The sequence below is a fragment of the Saccostrea echinata genome, unplaced genomic scaffold (genome assembly GCF_033153115.1).
Source record: "Saccostrea echinata isolate AGI-Se365-2 ecotype Australia unplaced genomic scaffold, CSIRO_AGI_Sech_v1 ptg000001l, whole genome shotgun sequence".
NCBI classification, from domain to species: domain Eukaryota; kingdom Metazoa; phylum Mollusca; class Bivalvia; order Ostreida; family Ostreidae; genus Saccostrea; species Saccostrea echinata.
Genome location: NW_026889750.1, coordinates 50,149,034 through 50,170,197, shown reverse-complemented (window position 1 = coordinate 50,170,197; position 21,164 = coordinate 50,149,034). Strand labels below are relative to the sequence as shown.

Here is a 21,164-nt window from a genome sequence, read left to right as displayed (position 1 = left end):
AGTATATAAATATTACTACTGACTTAAGTAACTGTTAATTTAAGTATGTGAACATTCCCCAATAACCGGAGACAATTGAAATAAAATATGGAACATAACGATGGTGTGGCTTAATTAACCTTCTTCACAGTCTTTGTTTTGCCATCCATCTGTGCAGTTACAAAAATATGATCCATCTGTGTTGATACAGGTTCCGTTATGAAGACAAGGCACAAAAGAGCATTCGTCTGTGTCTAAAGGCAAAGAATTCCAATAAACCAATTAAAATTTATTGATCAAAATTAAACGTTCAAAATTATAATCAAACGACAAACAAAACTTGCATCAGTGAAACAGGTTATAAAAAAGAAATATATAATAAAAACTTACCATTTTCACAATGAAATCCTTCCCATCCTGCTCTGCAATCGCAGGAATATGACCCTTCATTGTTTAAACAGGTTCCGTTATGTTGACATGGAGAATATCGACTGCATTCATCCACATCTGAAAAAAATAAGGAGGTTTATGAAATTTCTATATCTTGAAAAATTATGATTAATCAATTAAATAAAAACTTAACCATGTTTAAAGATATTAGTTACAGAAAACAAAAAAACAAATAACAATTTGAAACTAGATGCTGTCATGAGACAGTAATACCCGCACTAAGGTGTTTGCCTCTAAATGCACACTCCTTCACATTGGGCTTACCAAGGAAAAAGTCCAAATAATTCTATAATTTACACAGTACATGTATTCGTCAAATCGAGCATAAAATGCTCAGGTGACCATGTGACCCATGAACCTCTTATACGCATTTCATATACTTAATTCATTACCAGTCTGAAATAACAGAATTTAATTAATGATGTAAATTAGGTTTTGATAAAAGGGGGGGGGGATATAAATTTTTGGCCCATAATTGGAAGTTTTTAAATTTATTTTCTCAACAACAAATAATATTATTTTAGTACAAAGCGTTTTTGATGAATTTATCAAAATGTGCAAACTTTTTTTAGTATTTGATTAGGCAAAAACCTCCTTGAAAAGCCATACCCAATCAATTTTGTCACCCCCCCCCCCCCCAACACACACACACAATTTGCCTGTTTTTGGAAATAGGCTTAGATGGCAAAGTTATGTTAAAACATCGTTTGTTATGATAATTTAAAATTTGTTCCTGTACTGTACATGTATGTGAACACCTTTTTGAAAATTTCTACATCACATTGGGCTTGCGTCACCCTACCAGTACTAGTACTAGTTTTACCATTATCATTTTTAGATTGCACATGCCATGTGACATGGTGCAGTGTTACATGTATATCAGTGGAAATTAATTCATTTTGTGTTTTAATTGGATTATATTTCATGAAGTTGACAGGACCTATGACAGTCGGTAAGTACAAGTTTAAGTATAGATTGGGGTAAAATAAACCGAAATGCAAATGGTTAGGTTAAAGATTAAAAAGGATCAAAGATCATCGGCAATCTCCCATGCAGAGTTGTCGTTCGTTTCTCTCTGACACTGAATGTATGAGCCGATGGTAGAGAGTGGATCATCGGATGCCACAATAGACGAATTTCACATTCTGAAGAGTTATCTCCCATTGTCGACATTACATTCAGTTACAGGCACAGATCCGGGAATTTTTTTCCGGGGAGGGGGGGGGGGGTCCACACCTCGGTCCAAAAAAATTCCAGCCCAGAATTTCCTGAGGAGCAAAAAAAAAAAAAAAAAACAAAAAACAAAAAACAAACGAACAAAATAAAAACAATGATGGTGGGGTCCATGTTTTTAAAGGGGGAGGGCATCCAAAGTCATTTTTTATTTGCTTCTGTAAATCAGTATGTAGTCCTTTTTAAATAACTCTGCAAATTCCAGGGGGGGGGGGGTCCAATCTCCCTAGCCACTCCCTGTCCCTGAAATGACAAATGATCATGTGACTCCTAAATAGTAGAAAACTTTTCCATTTGACTATACATAATTTTGTTTCTTGTGTTATTATGTTATGTACATCTAATGGTTTAAGGTTATGAACCCCTGGAGGTCATCCCCACTCTCTTAACCGTTCACGGTAGCTCAGTCGGTAGAGCGCTCGCTCCGTGATCGGGAGGTCGTGAGTTCGAATCTCGGCCGCGACAGACCTAAGTCGATAAAAAATAGGTAGCAACTGTTCCTTCGCCATGCGCTCGGCACTTTGGAGTGAAAGTTGCGGGTCTTTCGGATGAGACCTTAAAAACCGAGGCCCCGTGTCACGGCAGGCGTTGGCACGATAAAGATCCCTCACTGCTCAATGGCCCTGAGTGCCGAGTAAAGGTCAAAATTTGAAGCCCTTCACCGGTATATGGTGACGTCTCTATATGAGTGAAAAATTCTCGAATGGGACGTTAAACAATATACAATCAATCAATCAATCAATCCCCACTCTCTTAATGAACTGGAAATGTTCATAATATGACTACATCAAATTAAATAAAAGTGCATCAATGAAAAGATTACTTGACATTTCATTCATGAATTTGGGTCAACCCATGTACCCTCCTAGAATTAGGAATGAAAATCATTCAAAGAGATGGACCATTAAACTATTTGTATATATTCACATTTTTTTTATGTCAAACCAAAGTATTAGACTAGTTAGCATACATGAACAAACAGGGGTCTGGGAAGGGGCAAGGGGAAGGAGTTATCTCTTTATGTCTTAATTGTTGAAAATTCCTAAAATGAATGTAAACCTCAAATCCGACTTGTACGTCTTCATTATTTTTAAGTGGTGGTGTCTCCGTATGAGTGAAAAATTCCCAAGAGGGACATTTAACGACAAACAAACATTAATGACTTAAAAAACACAATATACATGTACATGTTTATTAGTCAACAGATATACTTCTGATCATATCTCTAGTTCTCCCTTGAATCAGAAATGATGATATAAATATTTTAAGAATGATTAAGAGTTGAAAAGGTTGTGCATTTTAAAATTCACTAAGCTCTCTGGTTGAATTAGCTATACCAGTTTAGCTTATTTTGCTACTCAAAGCACCTTGATTAACTATTTTTAATCATACTGTTTTCTGAAATGTGAAATTTTTTCAACATGGATACAAGTCATACATTTTCAGCTTCTGAAAACAAAACTGCTTTTCAAATACTGTAACTCTTTCCAAGTACTTGTGATCATCAGTTTTTAGCTCACTTGAGTTTTTCTGGTTTTCTGATCACATTTTGTTTGTCATCCATCTGCCCGCCTGTAAACTTTTCACATTTTTGTCTTCTTCACTAGAACCGCTGGGCAATTTCAACCAACCCTGCCACAAAGCATCTTCGGGGAAAGGGGATTCAAGTTTGTTCAAGTGAAGGGTCACACCCTCTTTCAAGGGGGGATAATCAAGAATTAGTGAAAATTTGGTGGTATCATTTTAAAAAAAGTCTAATATCAAGAACCACTGACTGGGCCCAAAAAGTTGAAACTTTCTTTACATAGACTTAGTGTAGCTTCAAATTTGTTAAAATTATGACCCACTGGGGTAGGGTGGGGCCACATATGGGGATCCAATGATTTACATAGAAAAATGCAGGGGATTTTTTCCATCATAAATCTTCTTCTCATGAACAGCAAGGGCATTATTGTCATCTGTTTTCACAAAAGGGACCTAGGGGACATTAAATCTCATTTGTCTGTTAGTCTGTCCGTTTGTCAGTCTGTCCGTCTGTCACAATAAATTTAACCTTGGTCATAACTTCTGAATATTAAGAGATAGTGCTTTCATATTTCACATGTACATTACCTACAAGAACTTTCTAAACATACCATGATTTTTGAACCCAGGACCTTGACCTTGAAGTTTGACCTACTTTTCAAAAAATTTAACATTATTTTAAATGATCATTTTGAAAGAGAAAAGATAGGGCGTTCATATTATACATGTATATTACCTGTGACAAGACCTTTCTAAATATATCATGACTTTTGACTCTGTGACATTGACCTTGAAGTTTAACCTACTTTTCAAAAATGTTATATTTCCTTATAACTTTTGATTGAGAAGAGATAGGACTTTTATATTTGACATGTACATTACCTGTAACAAGATGTTTCCAAGCATGCTATGATTTTTTTACCCCTTGACCTTGATGTTTTACCTAATTTTCAAAAACTTTAACTTTGGTGATTACTTTTGAATGACATATGATAAGGCCTGCATATTTGAAACAATATGTCATAAATAATGGCATCCCATCCACTAGGACACGGAAAGCAGGGGACCACAATTCTTTGAATTTGCTTGTTAGTCATTTTGATATGGAAACATCCTCATATAGTGTAGATTCAAGTTTTTTATGCCCTGCCATGAATATGGCCGAGGCATATAGTGTTTGTCATGTCCGACTTCAATAAAAAACGTCATATGCTGATACATACTGATGTAAGCTTTTCAACTGCATCAAAATTTTTGACCTTGACTTTTCCTTTGACCTTGACCTTACTTTTCTTAAATTAGTGTCTAGATCAGTTTTGAATAAACAATTCAAGATATATTTATCAAACTTCGTATGCTGATATATACTGCTGAGAGATATCAATTGCATCAACTTTTTTGACCTTGACTTTTCCTTGGACCTTGACCTCACTTTTTTAAATTAATGTTTATCTACGTTTTAAATAAACCATTTCTGATATTTTTATTGAACTTCTATGCTAATAGTAAATACATACTGATATAAGCTTTTCAACTGCATCAGCATTTTGACCTCAACCTTTCCTTTGACCTTGACCTCTCTTTTCTCAAATAAGTGTTAAGCTCAGTTCTAAATAAATCATTCAAGATATTTTTATCAAACCTAATATGCTGATATGTATTAGTGAGAGCTATACAACTGCATCAAAAACTTTTCACCTTGCACTTTCCTGTGACCTTGACCTCCCTTCTCTTTAATTTGTATTTTGCTTAGTTTTAAAGAAACAATCTAAGATATTTTTATGTAAGCATGCACTTATACATAATTTTGTGAGAATTTATCATCTATATCCATTTTTTTTTTAGATTTTAGTTTCAATTTTAAAGAAACTGTTCAAGATATTCTCATCAAACTTCATACACTCATACAAATTTTCATGTTGCATTAGTAATATACATTCGGCGGGACATTTATGTCCTATGGACATATTTCTAGTTTTCAAATCATGACCTCCGAGGATAGGGTCAGGCCACAATAAGGGATCAAAGTTTTATAGAGATTTAAAAGGAAAAAAAATCTTCAGAATTCTTCTTTTTAAGAACAACAAAAGCATGATTAATATGGAAACATTCCCAAGAAGTGTAGATTCAAGTTTGTACAAATCATGACCCCATGGGTTAGGGAGGGGCCATTTTTTTCCTGCCCCTATTTGCTATCCACATGGAAATGCAAATTTTAAAACCATTTTACACATCCACAGGACAAAATCAATCATCTTCCAAATGATCATGATTTAAGGCTAGTGCATAAAATATAAGGGAAGTTCTGGGAACCAGGATGTTTAAACATGTTAAATATTTTTTTTAAAAAAATTGACCCCCATTTGACCCCCAGGGGGAAAATAAGAATTCCGAAACCTTACTGCACATCTATAGGACACCACCAACCATCTCCCAAAAGATGATTAGGCTACTGTGTAAAATGTAAGAGGAGTTCTGGGAACCAGGGGCTTTTTGCATAAAAAACGTCATTTTTCGACCCCTATTTGACCCCATTGTGAAAATGAAAATTCCGAAACCTTACTGCACATCAACATGACACCACCAACCATCTCCCAAAAGACGTAATGCTACTGTGTAAAATGTAAGAGGAGTTCAGGGAACCAGGGGCTTTTTGCATAAAAAACGTCATTTTTCGACCCCCATTTGACCCCCAGGGTGAAAATGAAAATTCCGAAACCTTACTGCACATCTACAGGACAGCACTAACCATCTCCCAAAAGATGATTAGGCTACTGTGTAAAATGTAAGAGGAGTTCAGGGAACCAGGGGCTTTTGCATAAAAAACGTCATTTTTCGACCCCCATTTGACCCCCAGGGTGAAAATGAAAATTCCGAAACCTTACTGCACATCTACATAACACCACCAACCATCTCCCAAAAGATGATTAGGCTACTGTGTAAAATGTAAGAGGAGTTCAGGGAACCAGGGGCTTTTTGCATAAAAAACGTCATTTTTCGACCCCCATTTGACCCCCAGGGTGAAAATGAAAATTCCGAAACCTTACTGCACATCTACAGGACAGCACTAACCATCTCCCAAAAGATGATTAGGCTACTGTGTAAAATGTAAGAGGAGTTCAGGGAACCAGGGGCTTTTTGCATAAAAACGTCATTTTTCGACCCCCATTTGACCCCCAGGGTGAAAATGAAAATTCCGAAACTTTACTGCACATCTACATGACATCACCAAACATCCCCCAAAAGATGATTAGGCTACTGTATAAAATGTAAGAGGAGTTTGAGAAATAAGAGTGTGACAGACGGACGGACGGACGGACAGACGGACGGACGGACGGACAGACATGAGTAACAACAATATACCCGAACTTTCTTTAGAAAGTGCGGGTATAATGAAATAATGTCTACCTGTTTGACAATTTTTATCTTCCCATGCATTTGTACATATACATGTGTAAGAACCATTATTGTTAATACATGTACCGTTGTTCTGGCATGGAGGGTTAACAACACATTCATCTACATCTAGACATAAAAAAATTAAGTTATATATATAATGAACGAAAGTTTGATATATATGATTCTGATTTAGAATTACCATTTGAACTATTTTTATTTTACACTCTTTTATACAGTTATTGAATGTTCCGTTATTTTCACAAGGCGAGTTTTTGCCTTCATTATCATCAAATTGTAAAGGAGGTTCTATCTCTTCTATATTTGATAAATTATCAATAAAGTGATAGAAAAATCTTATGTTGGTACGATAGTGAAATATCTTAGGAATTCATTATACAAAAGACTATATATATTGTCAGGTGTAGTCACAACATACCTGTTTCACACTGTTTTCCTAGCCACCCATTTTCACAAATGCACTCGTAAGATCCAAAACTGTTAATGCAGGTTCCATTGTTTTCACACGGTTCCTTTACAATGCATTCATCAACATCTATAGAAAAAAAAACATAAACCTTACATGTATTCTAGTCTTTCTGTCACATAGATTAGAATTGTCAGTATAAGTCAGTGATATTTTTAACATTGGACATACTGTACAATTTTGTGATATAAAATGTATCAATTAGAGTAGGAACCACAGAATAAAAATAAATAATAAATAAAAGTAAAAAAAATTGCACAACCTTAATATTATATGCTTTTTCGTTTCCTGTATTTGTCTTTATTCTTATCCCTTCTATAGAATACTTACCATCTTCACAATGTTGGCCCTGATAGGCCTCCATACATTTACATGTGTACGATCCGTTATTGTTGTGACATGTGCCGTTGTTTTCACATGGTTCAATATTACATTCATTGACATCTGTAACATCAATAACAATGTAAAATTTTTATTATAAACTTGATAACCTTAGAGATAATATTTCACCAAACCAATTCATGAAATAAAATTTAATTTTACCTTTATGGCAATTTTTACCCTGCCAGCCTTGTTGACAATTACAGATGTAGGAGCCATATGTGTTGTCACAGGTCCCATTGTTCTGACATGGCTGTGTCACATTACATTCATTAATGTCTACAAAGAAAAATTAAAAAATAAATAAAACCACTGCTTAGATTCGAACAGGTGATTGAATCTTACTGTAAGCCAAAAAAGCTACATTTATTCATTATACCAAAAATTCTTTTACATGTAATTGTGATAATTCAATGAGAATAAGTCGAGTTTGCTTTTAAAGGTGCTTGGACACAGATTTGAAGTTAGTATTTTCTCAAATTTTCTGTATAATTTCATGACTTATATGTTGCTATAGCATTTCATACTAAAATATAATAAAAATCTTATTTCATCTCGAAGTTATTAAAATTTCTGGACGCGTTGGATTGACACATCCTTGCACTTTCACATATTTAGTTCTATTCTTAATACTTAAGAAAAGTGGAAATTTTGTTGTGTATTAATGAAAAATATTAAAACTATAACCCAGAAATTTCAGAGTAGAAATGTTCGAAAGCAAATACCACTCACAGTATTGTAAGTCCGTGCTCAGTGGTGTGTGCAGAGTTTAACAATTGAACACACCCGATGAATCGTATACATTAACAATAATAGAGCTCCTGCCCTGTTTACAAAAACAGTTTACGTTTCACGGGTGTGTTCAATTTGTTAAACTCTGTACACATCACAGAGCAATACTGGTGAGTTGGTTTTGCTTTCGAACATTTCTACTCTGGATTTTCTGGATTATAGATGTAATATTTTTCATTAATACATAACAAAATCGCTTCTTTTCTTAAATATTAAGGATAAAGTTAAAATTTGTGTAAGTGCAAAGATGTGTTAATAAACCGCGTCCCGGAATTCGTAGTTCCAATAATTCCAGATGAAATAAGTTTTTTAATTATATTTTCGTGTGAAATGCTATTGCAATATATAAGTCGTGATATTATACAGAAAATTTAAGAAAATATTAAGTTCAAATCTGTGTCTAAGCACCTTTAAAATAACTAACCGTTTTCACAATGTTGACCCTCCCATCCCTCCGTACATCGACAGGCATATGATCCGTTAGTATTCAAACAGCTTCCGCCATTTTCACATACTCCAATAAGCTGACACTCATTGGCGTCTAGATTGTGTACAATAGAAATCTTTAATAAAATATATTGTAAGCATATCCACAAAAGCCCCCTTACTTTTCCATATATTACATAATAAACATACAAAATGAATCACGTCTGATTTTAAATATCAATTTTCCATTCTTTGTTAACTGTACCAGGCTTTATTTTACAGAGAATGGTTGATATTGTACAGCTGTAATTAGAGAAATGAAAAGTCTTCAATAATTGTTAAAGTAAATCAAAAAATAAATCTAACCTTCTGTACAGTTTCGCCCTTGCCATCCATCATCACAGTCACAAACATAGGAGCCATTTGTATTAATACAGAAACCATGATCACAAGGGGAATACAACTCACACTCGTCTTCATCTGCATTAAAAAATTAATATTGAAGTAAAATGAATTTTCAAAAGATTATCCCTGAAAAATACAAACATTTATAAACGGGATTTTACTTCAAATAATTTTAATGTGTCTGCGAACCCTGGTTTAGATATAGACAGTTAGGGGTATGATGGGAGATATTGGTAGGGTAAGAATATACACATGATACAAGGGGAGGAAATACGATATATATTTGTTATATACATATATGATTTATACCTTCCAAGTAATAAATGGCTCTCTGTAAAACAAACTTATCACCTCATTAAAAGGACGTGTTATAAAATTCCATTATTACCGCAAAAAGGATTAAACTACGGAAGAAATTACTGGAATTTTGGAACCAAATGAAAGAGTTATCAAAATTCATCACCTATATGACATATTTTTCCTTTCCATCCATTTACACATTCACAGGTAAATGACCCTTCGTTGTTTATGCAAGTTCCATTATTTTCACATGGAATTTCATTGCATTCATTTACATCTGTAAAAAATACATCGTGTACTTGTTAACATAAAGTCCTTCAACATAAAACCAGTTCAGGTTTAACTCTATGAGAAAACGTTGTAGAGAGCTATCAACATTCAGAAAAAAATTACTTTAAATATCTTTAAAATCTATTTATAAGAGATCAATTTCATATTTTACTCAAAGGTCAAATTTACCTTTCTTGCAGTTGTATCCTTCCCATCCCAAGGAACAATTACAATCGTATGATCCATTATTGTTGATGCAGGTCCCATTATTTAAACAAGGCATTGTCGTCGTACATTCATCGACATCTACAAGGATAATTCAGTTTTGAAGAATTTTAATTCTGATCTACAATACACTTGTCATAGAAAAAGGTGTAATCTCTATAAAAAAGGGTTTCTCCATAAATGAACTTCTTTACCTTCTCTGCAGTCTTTATCCGTCCATCCTTCCAAACAATTACATGTATAAGACCCGTTATTGTTGATACAAGTTCCATTGTTCTCACAGGGAGAGAAATTGCATTCATTGACATCTAACAGAAAAAGACAGGAGTTTCAATTTAAGATTTTTTTTTTAGTTTAAATTGATTTTTTTTTTTGGGGGGGGGGGGGGGTCGTTCGATATATTTCATAGGATTTACTCTCATATTGTTGAAAATCTTTATGCTACGTTTCTTACTCTTTTTACAATCATATGAACAATGTCTTAAGATATTTCATACCTTCTTCACAGTCATGTCCCTGCCAACCGTCCCTACATTTACATGTGTAGGAACCGTTGCTGTTATTACATGTACCATTGTTTTGGCATGGATTAATCTGCTCACATTCATTTATATCTGAAATAAACATAAAAAATAATTATATAAGAAAATCCCTCTTTTTAAATGAAAAAAATAAAAAAAAAAGAAAAGGACAGCGAACAGTAAACATATATTTGCATCACACTAAGCTTTATTCAACAGTACCTTCTCTGCAATTTTTATCCGTCCATCCTTCTGTACAGTTACATGTATAAGATCCATTATTATTGATACAAGTCCCATTGTTCTCACATGGAGAAAAATTGCATTCATTGACATCTAACAGAAAAACAGAAAACATTCAGATATTACAAAAACAAGATATATACAGATGGTATATATTAATACCTCAGTATGTAAAAATAAGTGAGTCAAACCTTGATCACAATTCTGTCCCTGCCAGCCGTCCGTACAATTACACACATATGATCCATTGTTATTTATGCATGTTGAGTTGTTATCACATGGCGAGAACATTTTACACTCGTCAATATCTTAGAAAAACACAATATACATTATAAAAGCCTTGTAATACAGATTTTCAAATCAAATTTCTTTTTATTTACATCCAAAAACACTTCATTCAGTATAAAGTTTGTATTGAAGACGATTGACGATTGAAAACTAAGGTTAAATACCCTTTTCACAATCATGTCCCTGCCAGCCTTCCGTACAATTGCAGACGTAAGATCCATTGTTATTTATACATGTTGCATTGTTATAACATGGAAAGGACATTTTACATTCGTCAATATCTAAAATAAAGATATATACATTTAGATTTTAACAGATTTTTCTCCAAAATTAAAAAAAAAAAAATGAAGACAAGCATGAATTTTTATCATTTACATATTTTTGTAACACATGATTTTCTATCTCATAGCTACTTTACATATTCCATTCTCTCTAAAGCCAGTTCATGACATATAATAATGCCTACCTTCTTGACAGTCGTGTCCCTGCCAGCCTTCTATACAATCACATGTGTAGGAGCCGTTATTGTTATTACATGTTCCATTGTTTTGGCATGGTCTAAACAGCTGACATTCATTTACATCTGGAAATGGTAATTTCCGAATGGAACATAATTAAAATACTTAATTTTAAAGATTGGATAAATACGAGATCTCCCATTCTGTGACTGTAAATGATATATATATTCTACATGTGTTTCATATCGAAGAAAAACACGTAAGTTAGATTGATATTTCATATATACAAATTGATTATAAAAACAAAGGCCTGAATAAAAAAAAATTATCCAAGGAATAATGTCCACTTGATACATACCTAAATATGAAATTAAGTTCACCTCTTAATTGAAATATTATTATTAAACATAATGTGTTGATTTTTTTTTATTCTGTAAAGTACAAAAATAAGTACCTTCATTGCAGTCATTATCTGTCCATCCAGTTGTACAGTTACATATATAAGATCCATTATTGTTGATACAAGTTCCATTGTTCTCACAGGGAGAGAAATTACATTCATCAATATCTGAAAAAAACAACATAAAAACAGTCTATATTTTAATGCATACTATCCTCATAGTAATTTCAGTGGATATTTACAAATCGTTAAACCCAGTCTGTGAAAAGACAGTTTTTCATACCGTTGTCACAATGTTGTCCCTGCCAGCCCTCCTTACAATTACATATGTAGGATCCATTGTTGTTAATACATGTTGCATTGTTATCACAAGGAAATAATATTTCACACTCGTCAACATCTTAAAAGAAAATAAATATGTATTTACATAATGAAACATTATATGCCAAACAGTTACTATATCAGTGAATATTATTATTATTATTCCTATGAAATTTTGATGAAAACTCTGCTGTCTCGCTTAATATTTCTACTTCATATGGGTGTTCCTCAAAGATAATCATTTACCGCGGTATATCAAATTACATTATATATCCTCTGTAGATTTCCTAATAATTCATCATAAATGTTGTCATTATTCAAAGGAAATAAATACCTTCTTCACAGTGTTGTCCTTGCCAGCCTTCCGTACAATTGCACACATATGATCCATTGTTATTTACACATGTTGCATTGTTGTAACATGGGAAGAAAGTTTTACATTCGTCAATATCTATAATAAAGAAAGATAATAAATTATAGATCTCTTTACATGAGTTTGATAATGATAATGCAATCGTCCTTAATATTTTTAAGAAAGGAAAACAAGTTTTGAAAGAGTGATTTTGTATTTTTTCTCGATTTCCTCCAAATTAAGGTGTCGTAGTATCTTTTTCAAATGCCATGGATCAAAATAATTTATACCTGTATCGCAGTCCTGTCCCTGCCAACCCTCCGTGCAGTCACATGTGTAGGAGCCATTATTGTTTTTACAAGTACCATTGTTTTTGCACGGACTAAACTGCACACATTCATTTACATCTAAAGAAATGAACAGATAGTAGAAGTTTCACGTTTCACGTTCTTTTTATTATTCAAAAAGGTAGAGTCATAATTATTTTATTTTAAAAAAACCCACTTTGTTGCATTATATCGATTGTGCATATTATTATTACCCGCTTTGCAATCTTTATTTGTCCATCCATCAGTACAGTTACATGTGTAAGACCCATTATTGTTGATACAAGTTCCGTTGTTCTCACAGGGTAAGAAATAACATTCATCAATGTCTAATGAAAAGAAAACAGACAGGTTTTTGATACTTCTGTGCATGAACAGAATTCGTAGCCGACATGAAATGGATAACTTTATAAATCTAAGAGTAGAAATAGTAAATAAATCCTAAATGGTCACAGTGATGTCCTTGCCAGCCCTTCATACATTTACAGATATAGGAGCCATTGTTATTCACACATGTGGCATTGTTATCGCATGGCAAGAATATTTTACACTCGTCAACGTCTTTAAAGAAAACATTTGTGTATACATTATATGAACAAACCTATTGAATAATTTAAAAAAAACTATTTTGAATAATTCTATTAAAATATCTCTGTCATTTTGAATGATCCTAGTGTATAAATATGTATTTCAAGATAATCATATATCATATTACTTATGATTTCCAATTAAGTTTCAAAATATTTAAGAAATTCTCCATTGTTTTCATAAATTCAATACCTTCTTCACAGTCATGTCCCTGCCAACCTTCCGTACAATTGCATACGTATGATCCATTGTTGTTTACACATGTTGCATTGTTGTTACATGGAACGAACGTTTTACATTCGTCAATATCTAAAATAAAGAAATGCATAAGAAAGAATAATACTTATAAATGTGTTTCATGTTTACTGTACCCTAAGCATTCTGTTTTACTTAACAAAGTAACACGACTCAAAATTAATAGTACCGTCTTCACAATCATGTCCCTGCCAGCCTTCCATACAGTCACATGTGTAGGAACCGTTATTGTTATGACATGTTCCATTGTTCTGACATGGGTTGAATTGGTCACATTCATTTACATCTAAGATGAGACAAAAAAAAAAAAAAGAAAGAAAGAACTTTAGTCTTGTGTTAATATTCAAGATGTAATTTTATTCTTAAAAAAGAAGCCTAGAGATGGAAATTGTTTATATTGAAATGATTTTAAAAGTCGTCGCACTTTGCCGTATTAAATTCGATTTAATATGTTATTATATCTTCTTTTCTGTGACAAGCCACAAAAAGGAAAGTTTGATGTCTATAAAATACAATGTTTCTCCACATCTATACTTTTGTTTTTACCTTCTCTGCAGTCTTTATCTGTCCATCCATCTGTACAGTTACATGTATAAGATCCATTATTGTTGATACAAGTTCCATTATTCTCACAGGGAGAGTAATTACATTCATCAATATCTAAAATATTACAAAATATTAAAACACAATCTTAAGTGCTTTAAGAAACTGGCCAGCTCTTTGAAAAACAAAACTCAAGAAACATGACAAATTCAAAACTATTGAATTAGGTAACTTTTTTCACCACAAAATATATTGAATAATTTTAACAAATGTTCCCTATCTATTTGAATGATTCCAATATGTAATTGTGTATTTAAGATAACCATATAGTATATTACTTCGTTATTATCTCCACTTAGGATTCAATTTTTTTTAAAATCGTCATTTTTTTCATAAATTCAATACCCTCTTCACAGTCATGTCCCTGCCAACCCTCCGTACAATTGCATATGTATGATCCATTGTTATTTACACATGTTGCATTGTTGTTACATGGCATAAACATTGAACATTCGTCAATATCTAAAATAAAGAAATGTATAAAATAAAGGAGAAGAGGACACTACTTTATGATGTGTTTCATGTTTTCTTTTGTTCTGCTTACAATCTGTAAGTTTTTCGTTCTCTTTGACAGAACTATAACAGTCTAAATAATTCCTACCGTCTTGACAGTCATGTCCCTGCCAGCCTTCCATACAATCACATGTATAGGAGCCATTATTGTTATGACATGTTCCATTGTTCTGACATGGGTTGAATTGGTCGCATTCATTTACATCTAAGATGAGATTTAAAAAAAACCTCTAGCCTTGTGTTAATTTTCAAGAGATATTTTCACTTAAAAATGACTGATGATGAAAATTGTTTATAATGATATGATATTTATATCATGTTTATTACCATCATATTTTGCTATATTAAAGCCGATACTAAACTTAATGTATTTTACTTTATTTTCTGACAAGGGATTTGCGACTGATAAGAAGGTTTGATGTCACTGAAAAAAAAAGGTTTCTCCACAGATATACATTTTGTTTTTACCTTCTCTGCAGTCTTTGTCTGTCCATCCATCTGTACAGTTACATGTATAAGATCCATTATTGTTAATACAAGTTCCATTGTTCTCACAGGGAGAGAAATTACATTCATTAATATCTGAAATAAATGTTAAAAAGTAATGATATTCCAAACAATCCTAAGTGTTTTGAGACACTCGTCAACGTCTTTCAAGAAAAGTATAGATATATATGTACAAAACCATTGAATTAGTTAAATATAGCTTTTTTTCAAAACATTAGCTATTTCATATAATTTTAATAACATTTCGCTATCTATCTGAAAGATTCTGATGTACAAATATATATTTTAAGATAATCATATATCATATTACTTAGTTATGATCTCCAGTTAAGTTTCAAAACATTTAAGAAATTCTCCATCGTTTACGTAAATTAAATACCCTCTTCACAGTCGTGTCCCTGCCAGCCCTTTGTACAATTGCATACATAAGACCCATTGTTATTTACACAAGTTGCATTGTTGTTGCATGGACTTATCGTTGTACATTCATTAATATCTAAAATAAAGAAATGCATAAAATAATGGGAAAAATAATGATACTTTCTGATGTGTTTCATGTTTTTTTTTTCTCTTGTTTTACGTACAATTAGTACCCTTAGTATTCTTTTCTCTTTCACAAAGTAACATTACTCAAACTAATTCATACCGTCTTCACAATTATGTCCCTGCCAGCCTTCCATACAGTCACATGTGTAGGAACCGTTATTGTTATGACATGTTCCATTGTTCTGACATGGGTTGAATTGGTCACATTCATTTACATCTAAGATGAAATAAAAAAAAAAAAAGAAAAGAAAAAGAACTCAAGTCTTGTGTTAATATTCAAGATATATTTTTTCTTAAAAATGACTGGTGTTGAAAATTATTTATAATGATATGATTTTAGAATGATTTTTCTAACCTTTCTCCTTTATGTGTATGAAATTTTAAATATTATTATTACCTTATTTTCTGACATAAGATATGGCACACAAAAGAAAGTTTGATGCCTATATAATAAAAATAAGGTGTCTCCTTTGTACCTTCTCTGCAGTCTTTATCTGTCCATCCATCACTACAGTTACATGTATAAGATCCATTATTGTTGATACAAGTTCCATTATTCTCACAAGGAGAGGAATTACATTCATTAATATCTGAAAAAAAAATGTTAAATTTTAAAAATATATGTTAAAAGAAACAAACTATAAAGTATCTTTGAGAAAAGTTATAAGATTTTGTGCATTTCAACGCACCTTGATCACAATGTTGTCCCTGCCATCCCTCCGTACAATTACATACGTAGGATCCATTGTTGTTAATACATGTTGCATTGTTGTGACATAGACTGATAAAATTGCACTCATCAACATCTGCAATTTGGAAAAAGATATCATTAGTCAAAAGGCAAATGCAGCACTCTGTGTTTTTTAACATGTTAAAGTTACAGAAAACTTTAACATTAACTATTTTTGTCTCGTTGAAAATATCTTGTATTTAATTTGTAAATAACGTGATCTAAAATAATGCAAACGAAAATATAAACGAAATTCATTTAAAACCATATAACAGAACCTATATAATGAAAAGTATATAGAACATTCATGATTTTGAAACATGGAATGTATGAACATAACTGATAGGCATCATAAATTGATAAATCGCAGTCGCTCCAATAAATGACAATTCATCTAAAAAAAGAGGGAGGGTGAGTTATACAATTCATTTATGTAAAAGAATTATTTTTGCCTTTTTTAAAGGGTTAATACGTAAAATAATATACCTACTAATTAGCAAGTGAATAAAAGAGAACATACAATGTTTAATGGTTAGACAGGGGATGTTTACTTCTCATTGCCACCTGTTCCCAAATCTGATGTTTCTAGTGGCATGTGTTTTAACCCTGTTCAAGATTGTTTAGATTTATGAGATTGATCACTGGTAATTATCTTTACGTAGATAAGATGTCCCGCACCGGATATTTGGAAAATCACTAATGAAAATAAGTGATATTTTGAAAGTAAAAATGTTTAAAGATACTGTAGTTGTATAAAACACTTTTTTATCTTCTCAATATTTTGTATATTATTAAGAATTAATCAAATTACAACTTCGAAAATATTTTTTTTTAATTTACATTTGTTTTTGGAATATGTTTTTGCTAGCTAAGAATTTCACGTTTTAAATACAGAGAATTTTGCATTTTAATTTAGATTGTCATTTGGGATAGTGGGATGGTTAGGAGTGGGCACGTTAATTTTCATATTGAAATTTACAATGGGAATAAGTGAGGGGAAATGAGCACTTACTGGGGTGAGTAAGGCATTAAATCTGAGATTAGAACACTATAAGAATCCTACCTTGGTCACAGTGCTGTCCTTGCCAACCCTCCGTACATTTACAGATATAGGAACCATTGTTATTCATACACGTTGCATTGTTGGCACATGGCAAGAATATTTTACACTCGTCAACGTCTTCAAAAAATAAGGTGAATTTGTGAGCTTCACGATAAAAAATATTTACACTTTTTCCTTACTCCAATATAAAATGGCCTATTTAGCATTATTTAATTCACTTGAGAAATATAGTTTGAGTTCAATCTTTTTATTAAAGATTATGTAATAATTGTATAAAATAAATACCCTCTTCACAGTCATGTCCCTGCCAGCCCTCTGTACAATTGCATACGTAAGATCCATTGTTATTTACACATGTTGCATTGTTGCTACATGGCATAAATACTGCACATTCGTCAACATCTAGAATGCAAATTTGCATCGAGAAATAAATTCTTTGCAATAGTTTCATAAACATATGGTTAAGTCTTTATGTCTTGAAACATAATTTAGATAATGAATATTACACTAGAATAATATCTATAATTTTTATATTTCAAATAGTTAAATTCTGATCTCTTTTAAATAACTTCTAACACATTTCAAAAGGGAATTCCTACCGTTTTCGCAGTCATTTCCCCGCCAGCCCTCCATACACTCACATATGTAGGAACCGTTATTGTTAAAGCATGTGCCATTGTTTTGACATGGACTAAACTGGTCACATTCATTTACATCTAAAACGTTATGAAATAATAAGTGCTTCAATCCAAAATATAGTTCATTAATATAAATTAACTGAAGGAAAAATATTAATGTTAAAGAAAATTCTTATTAATTTTCTAACTAAAGAAACATTATTAATTCAATTATGATGACAAATTACCCTCATTGCAGTGTTTATCTGTCCACCCAGTTGTACAGTTACATGTATAAGATCCATTATTGTTGATACAAGTCCCGTTGTTCTCACAGGGATAATAATCACATTCATCAATATCTACAGGAAGACAAAGAGAACATTCAGAAGTCTGGTATACATTGGGTGTACAAATCCACTTGAATTATATATCATTCTACATGTATTCAGTTCTTGTAACATTAAATTAACACCTTGGTCACAATGTTGTCCCTGCCAGCCTTGTGTACAATTACATACGAAGGACCCATTGTTATTTATACATGTTGCGTTGTTATGGCATGGACTAAACTCAATGCATTCGTCGATGTCTGGAATGGAAGTGTATTTTCTTCATCAAAACAAGGGGTTATTTTATTTATTGATAAGCACATGCTGCAACGATAGCTGAAAGTTAATATTACCTTTATCACAATCATGTCCCTGCCAGCCTTCCGTACAATCACATGTATATGACCCATTATTGTTTAAACATGTAGCATTGTTTTGACATGGACTAAATTGTTCACATTCGTTAACATCTGAAAGCAATCATTATGATATCATGTTTAAACATAAGACTTAAAATGTTGCTTGAAACCTTAAAATATATTGATATATTAATTAAATTAATCAATTACAGCGAGAATATTACCTGTCTGTAAAGAGAAAAAAAAAATGAATATGCCGATAATATTTCAAATTCAGTTAATGATATAGATTCGTACCTTCTTTGCAGTTTTTGTTACTCCATCCTTGTGTACAATTACAACTATAGGATCCAAGAGTGTTGATACAAGTGCCATTGTTTTCACAAGGAAATGATTCACATTCCAAGCGATCTACAGCATAAAAATGTAAGGAATATAATGTTTTGAATTTATACAATCCATGAATATTCAATACACATTTATTTTCAGACAAATACCAATTTCACAGTCATGTCCCTGCCAGCCCTCCATACAGTTACAAAAATAGGATCCATTATTGTTGATACAAGTACCATTGTGGTGGCATGGATGAAACTTTTCGCATTCATTTATATCTAAAATATTTTGCAAAAATATTACAGGTAATGGGATCTTAGATTCAATATCCAAAGCTTACAATGATATTTACTTATGTAAAGTTACATATTTTTACCATTTATACAATCTTTATCCGTCCATCCTTCCATACAGTTACATGTATAAGAGCCATTATTGTTGATACAAGTCCCGTTATTTTCACAAGGAAAGAGATTACATTCATCAATATCTGAAAAAGATCATAGAGATGATATTTAAATAAAAAAAAATAAGAAGTTGATTCAATCTTACGCACTGTATGGGACAGGTTATAATATGTGTGAATCAAGATTCTTATGCACTAAACTCACCTTGGTCACAATGTTGTCCCTGCCAGCCCTCCGTACAATTACACATGTAAGATCCATTGTTGTTAATACATGTTGCATTGTTATGACATGGACTGATAAAATTACACTCATTCACATCTGTAATTTTGATAAATTAACAGCCGTCAAAAGAAATACATCACCCTTCATATTTGTTACTGGTAAACTCAGTCCAAAGATTTAAAAAATACCCATATTAAATTCATTACATTAAAATCTAATTTCAAAAGAAAAAATACCTTCTTCACAGTCATGTCCCTGCCAACCCTCTGTACAGACACATTTGTAAGAACCATTATTATTATTGCATGTGCCATTGTTAAGGCAAGGATTCAGGACGTCACATTCGTTAATATCTACAATTTATTAAGATAATGGTACAAAATCAAACATTCCAATTTATACAGCGTTATTTTTAAATGATGTGCAGGTATAAGTTTATATAATTCATATTCGTTATTTATCAAGATTATTATGAATAATACCTTAATTATGAAAATGAAATAAAATATCCTGTTCTCAATTATTTCATCGTTTTAAAAAAATTCTTAAAAATAAAAGTATTCACCATTATCACAGTTATGTCCCTGCCAACCCTTCGTACAATTACATATGTAGGAGCCGGCACTGTTGTTACAAGTACCGTTATTCTGACAGGGACCATACTTTTCACATTCATCAATATCTAAAAAATTGAAATATTAATTTGTTAATAGTATATGTTGCAGATATAATACGTTATTATTGTTATATAAACATACTGCATAGTCACAACTTTTCGAAAGGGAAAATTAACAAAGAAAGATGGTCACAACAAGGTTTGCACTGTTACCAATTTAAGAATGGAAAAATACATGAAGCCGAGCTAAATGAAAACTATTCTTTTTAACTCCATAGTGTTGTATATTATACTTAAATTAAAATTATTTCTTAAAGCTAAATATTAATTTTGTAATTTTGTTGAAATTATGATAAATTTTTTTCCACACTTTTCCTTATTTTAAATCAAAATCCACATTTACAAAAATAAAAATAATAGAAACCTTTTTCACAGTCATGTCCCTCCCAGCCTTCCGTACATTGACAAGTGTATGAACCATTATTGTTATCACATGTACCATTATTTTGACATGGGCTAAACTGCATACACTCATTTACATCTGTAAGTAACAATCATATCGTAATATGAATTTGAGTAAAAGAACCAAAAAATATGATTAACCTCGAAAAGCGACAGCGACTGTTCGGATATTTTTGTGAATGAGAATGCGTTAGTATTTAATATGACGCATTTAGAAATTTTATGATA

The 21,164-nt window shown here is 32.1% G+C and overlaps 1 protein-coding gene across 1 annotated transcript in view; it reads right to left on the bottom strand.

Moving 5' to 3' along the window:
• The window catches only part of LOC133198285 (fibrillin-2-like), a 56,678-nt gene that overhangs the window by 14,536 nt on the left and 20,978 nt on the right, over positions 1-21,164 (bottom strand). Inside the window, exons 15-54 of the mRNA XM_061334403.1 lie at positions 20,899-21,015; positions 20,424-20,540; positions 20,095-20,211; positions 19,838-19,954; positions 19,603-19,716; positions 19,388-19,504; positions 18,885-19,001; positions 18,675-18,791; positions 18,448-18,561; positions 18,182-18,298; positions 17,868-17,984; positions 17,583-17,699; positions 16,479-16,595; positions 16,266-16,379; positions 15,890-16,006; positions 15,623-15,739; positions 15,205-15,318; positions 14,825-14,941; positions 14,569-14,685; positions 14,167-14,280; positions 13,558-13,674; positions 13,226-13,338; positions 12,993-13,110; positions 12,742-12,858; positions 12,434-12,550; positions 12,062-12,178; positions 11,833-11,946; positions 11,387-11,503; positions 11,085-11,201; positions 10,063-10,176; positions 9,833-9,949; positions 9,537-9,650; positions 9,035-9,148; positions 8,667-8,783; positions 7,613-7,729; positions 7,400-7,513; positions 7,022-7,138; positions 6,595-6,711; positions 370-486; positions 120-233 (exon numbers count right to left, since the gene is read on the bottom strand). Of these exons, the coding sequence (XP_061190387.1) occupies positions 120-233; positions 370-486; positions 6,595-6,711; positions 7,022-7,138; positions 7,400-7,513; positions 7,613-7,729; positions 8,667-8,783; positions 9,035-9,148; positions 9,537-9,650; positions 9,833-9,949; positions 10,063-10,176; positions 11,085-11,201; positions 11,387-11,503; positions 11,833-11,946; positions 12,062-12,178; positions 12,434-12,550; positions 12,742-12,858; positions 12,993-13,110; positions 13,226-13,338; positions 13,558-13,674; positions 14,167-14,280; positions 14,569-14,685; positions 14,825-14,941; positions 15,205-15,318; positions 15,623-15,739; positions 15,890-16,006; positions 16,266-16,379; positions 16,479-16,595; positions 17,583-17,699; positions 17,868-17,984; positions 18,182-18,298; positions 18,448-18,561; positions 18,675-18,791; positions 18,885-19,001; positions 19,388-19,504; positions 19,603-19,716; positions 19,838-19,954; positions 20,095-20,211; positions 20,424-20,540; positions 20,899-21,015 (4,644 nt within the window). The remainder of the gene's footprint in view (positions 1-119; positions 234-369; positions 487-6,594; positions 6,712-7,021; positions 7,139-7,399; positions 7,514-7,612; positions 7,730-8,666; positions 8,784-9,034; positions 9,149-9,536; positions 9,651-9,832; positions 9,950-10,062; positions 10,177-11,084; positions 11,202-11,386; positions 11,504-11,832; positions 11,947-12,061; positions 12,179-12,433; positions 12,551-12,741; positions 12,859-12,992; positions 13,111-13,225; positions 13,339-13,557; positions 13,675-14,166; positions 14,281-14,568; positions 14,686-14,824; positions 14,942-15,204; positions 15,319-15,622; positions 15,740-15,889; positions 16,007-16,265; positions 16,380-16,478; positions 16,596-17,582; positions 17,700-17,867; positions 17,985-18,181; positions 18,299-18,447; positions 18,562-18,674; positions 18,792-18,884; positions 19,002-19,387; positions 19,505-19,602; positions 19,717-19,837; positions 19,955-20,094; positions 20,212-20,423; positions 20,541-20,898; positions 21,016-21,164) is intronic.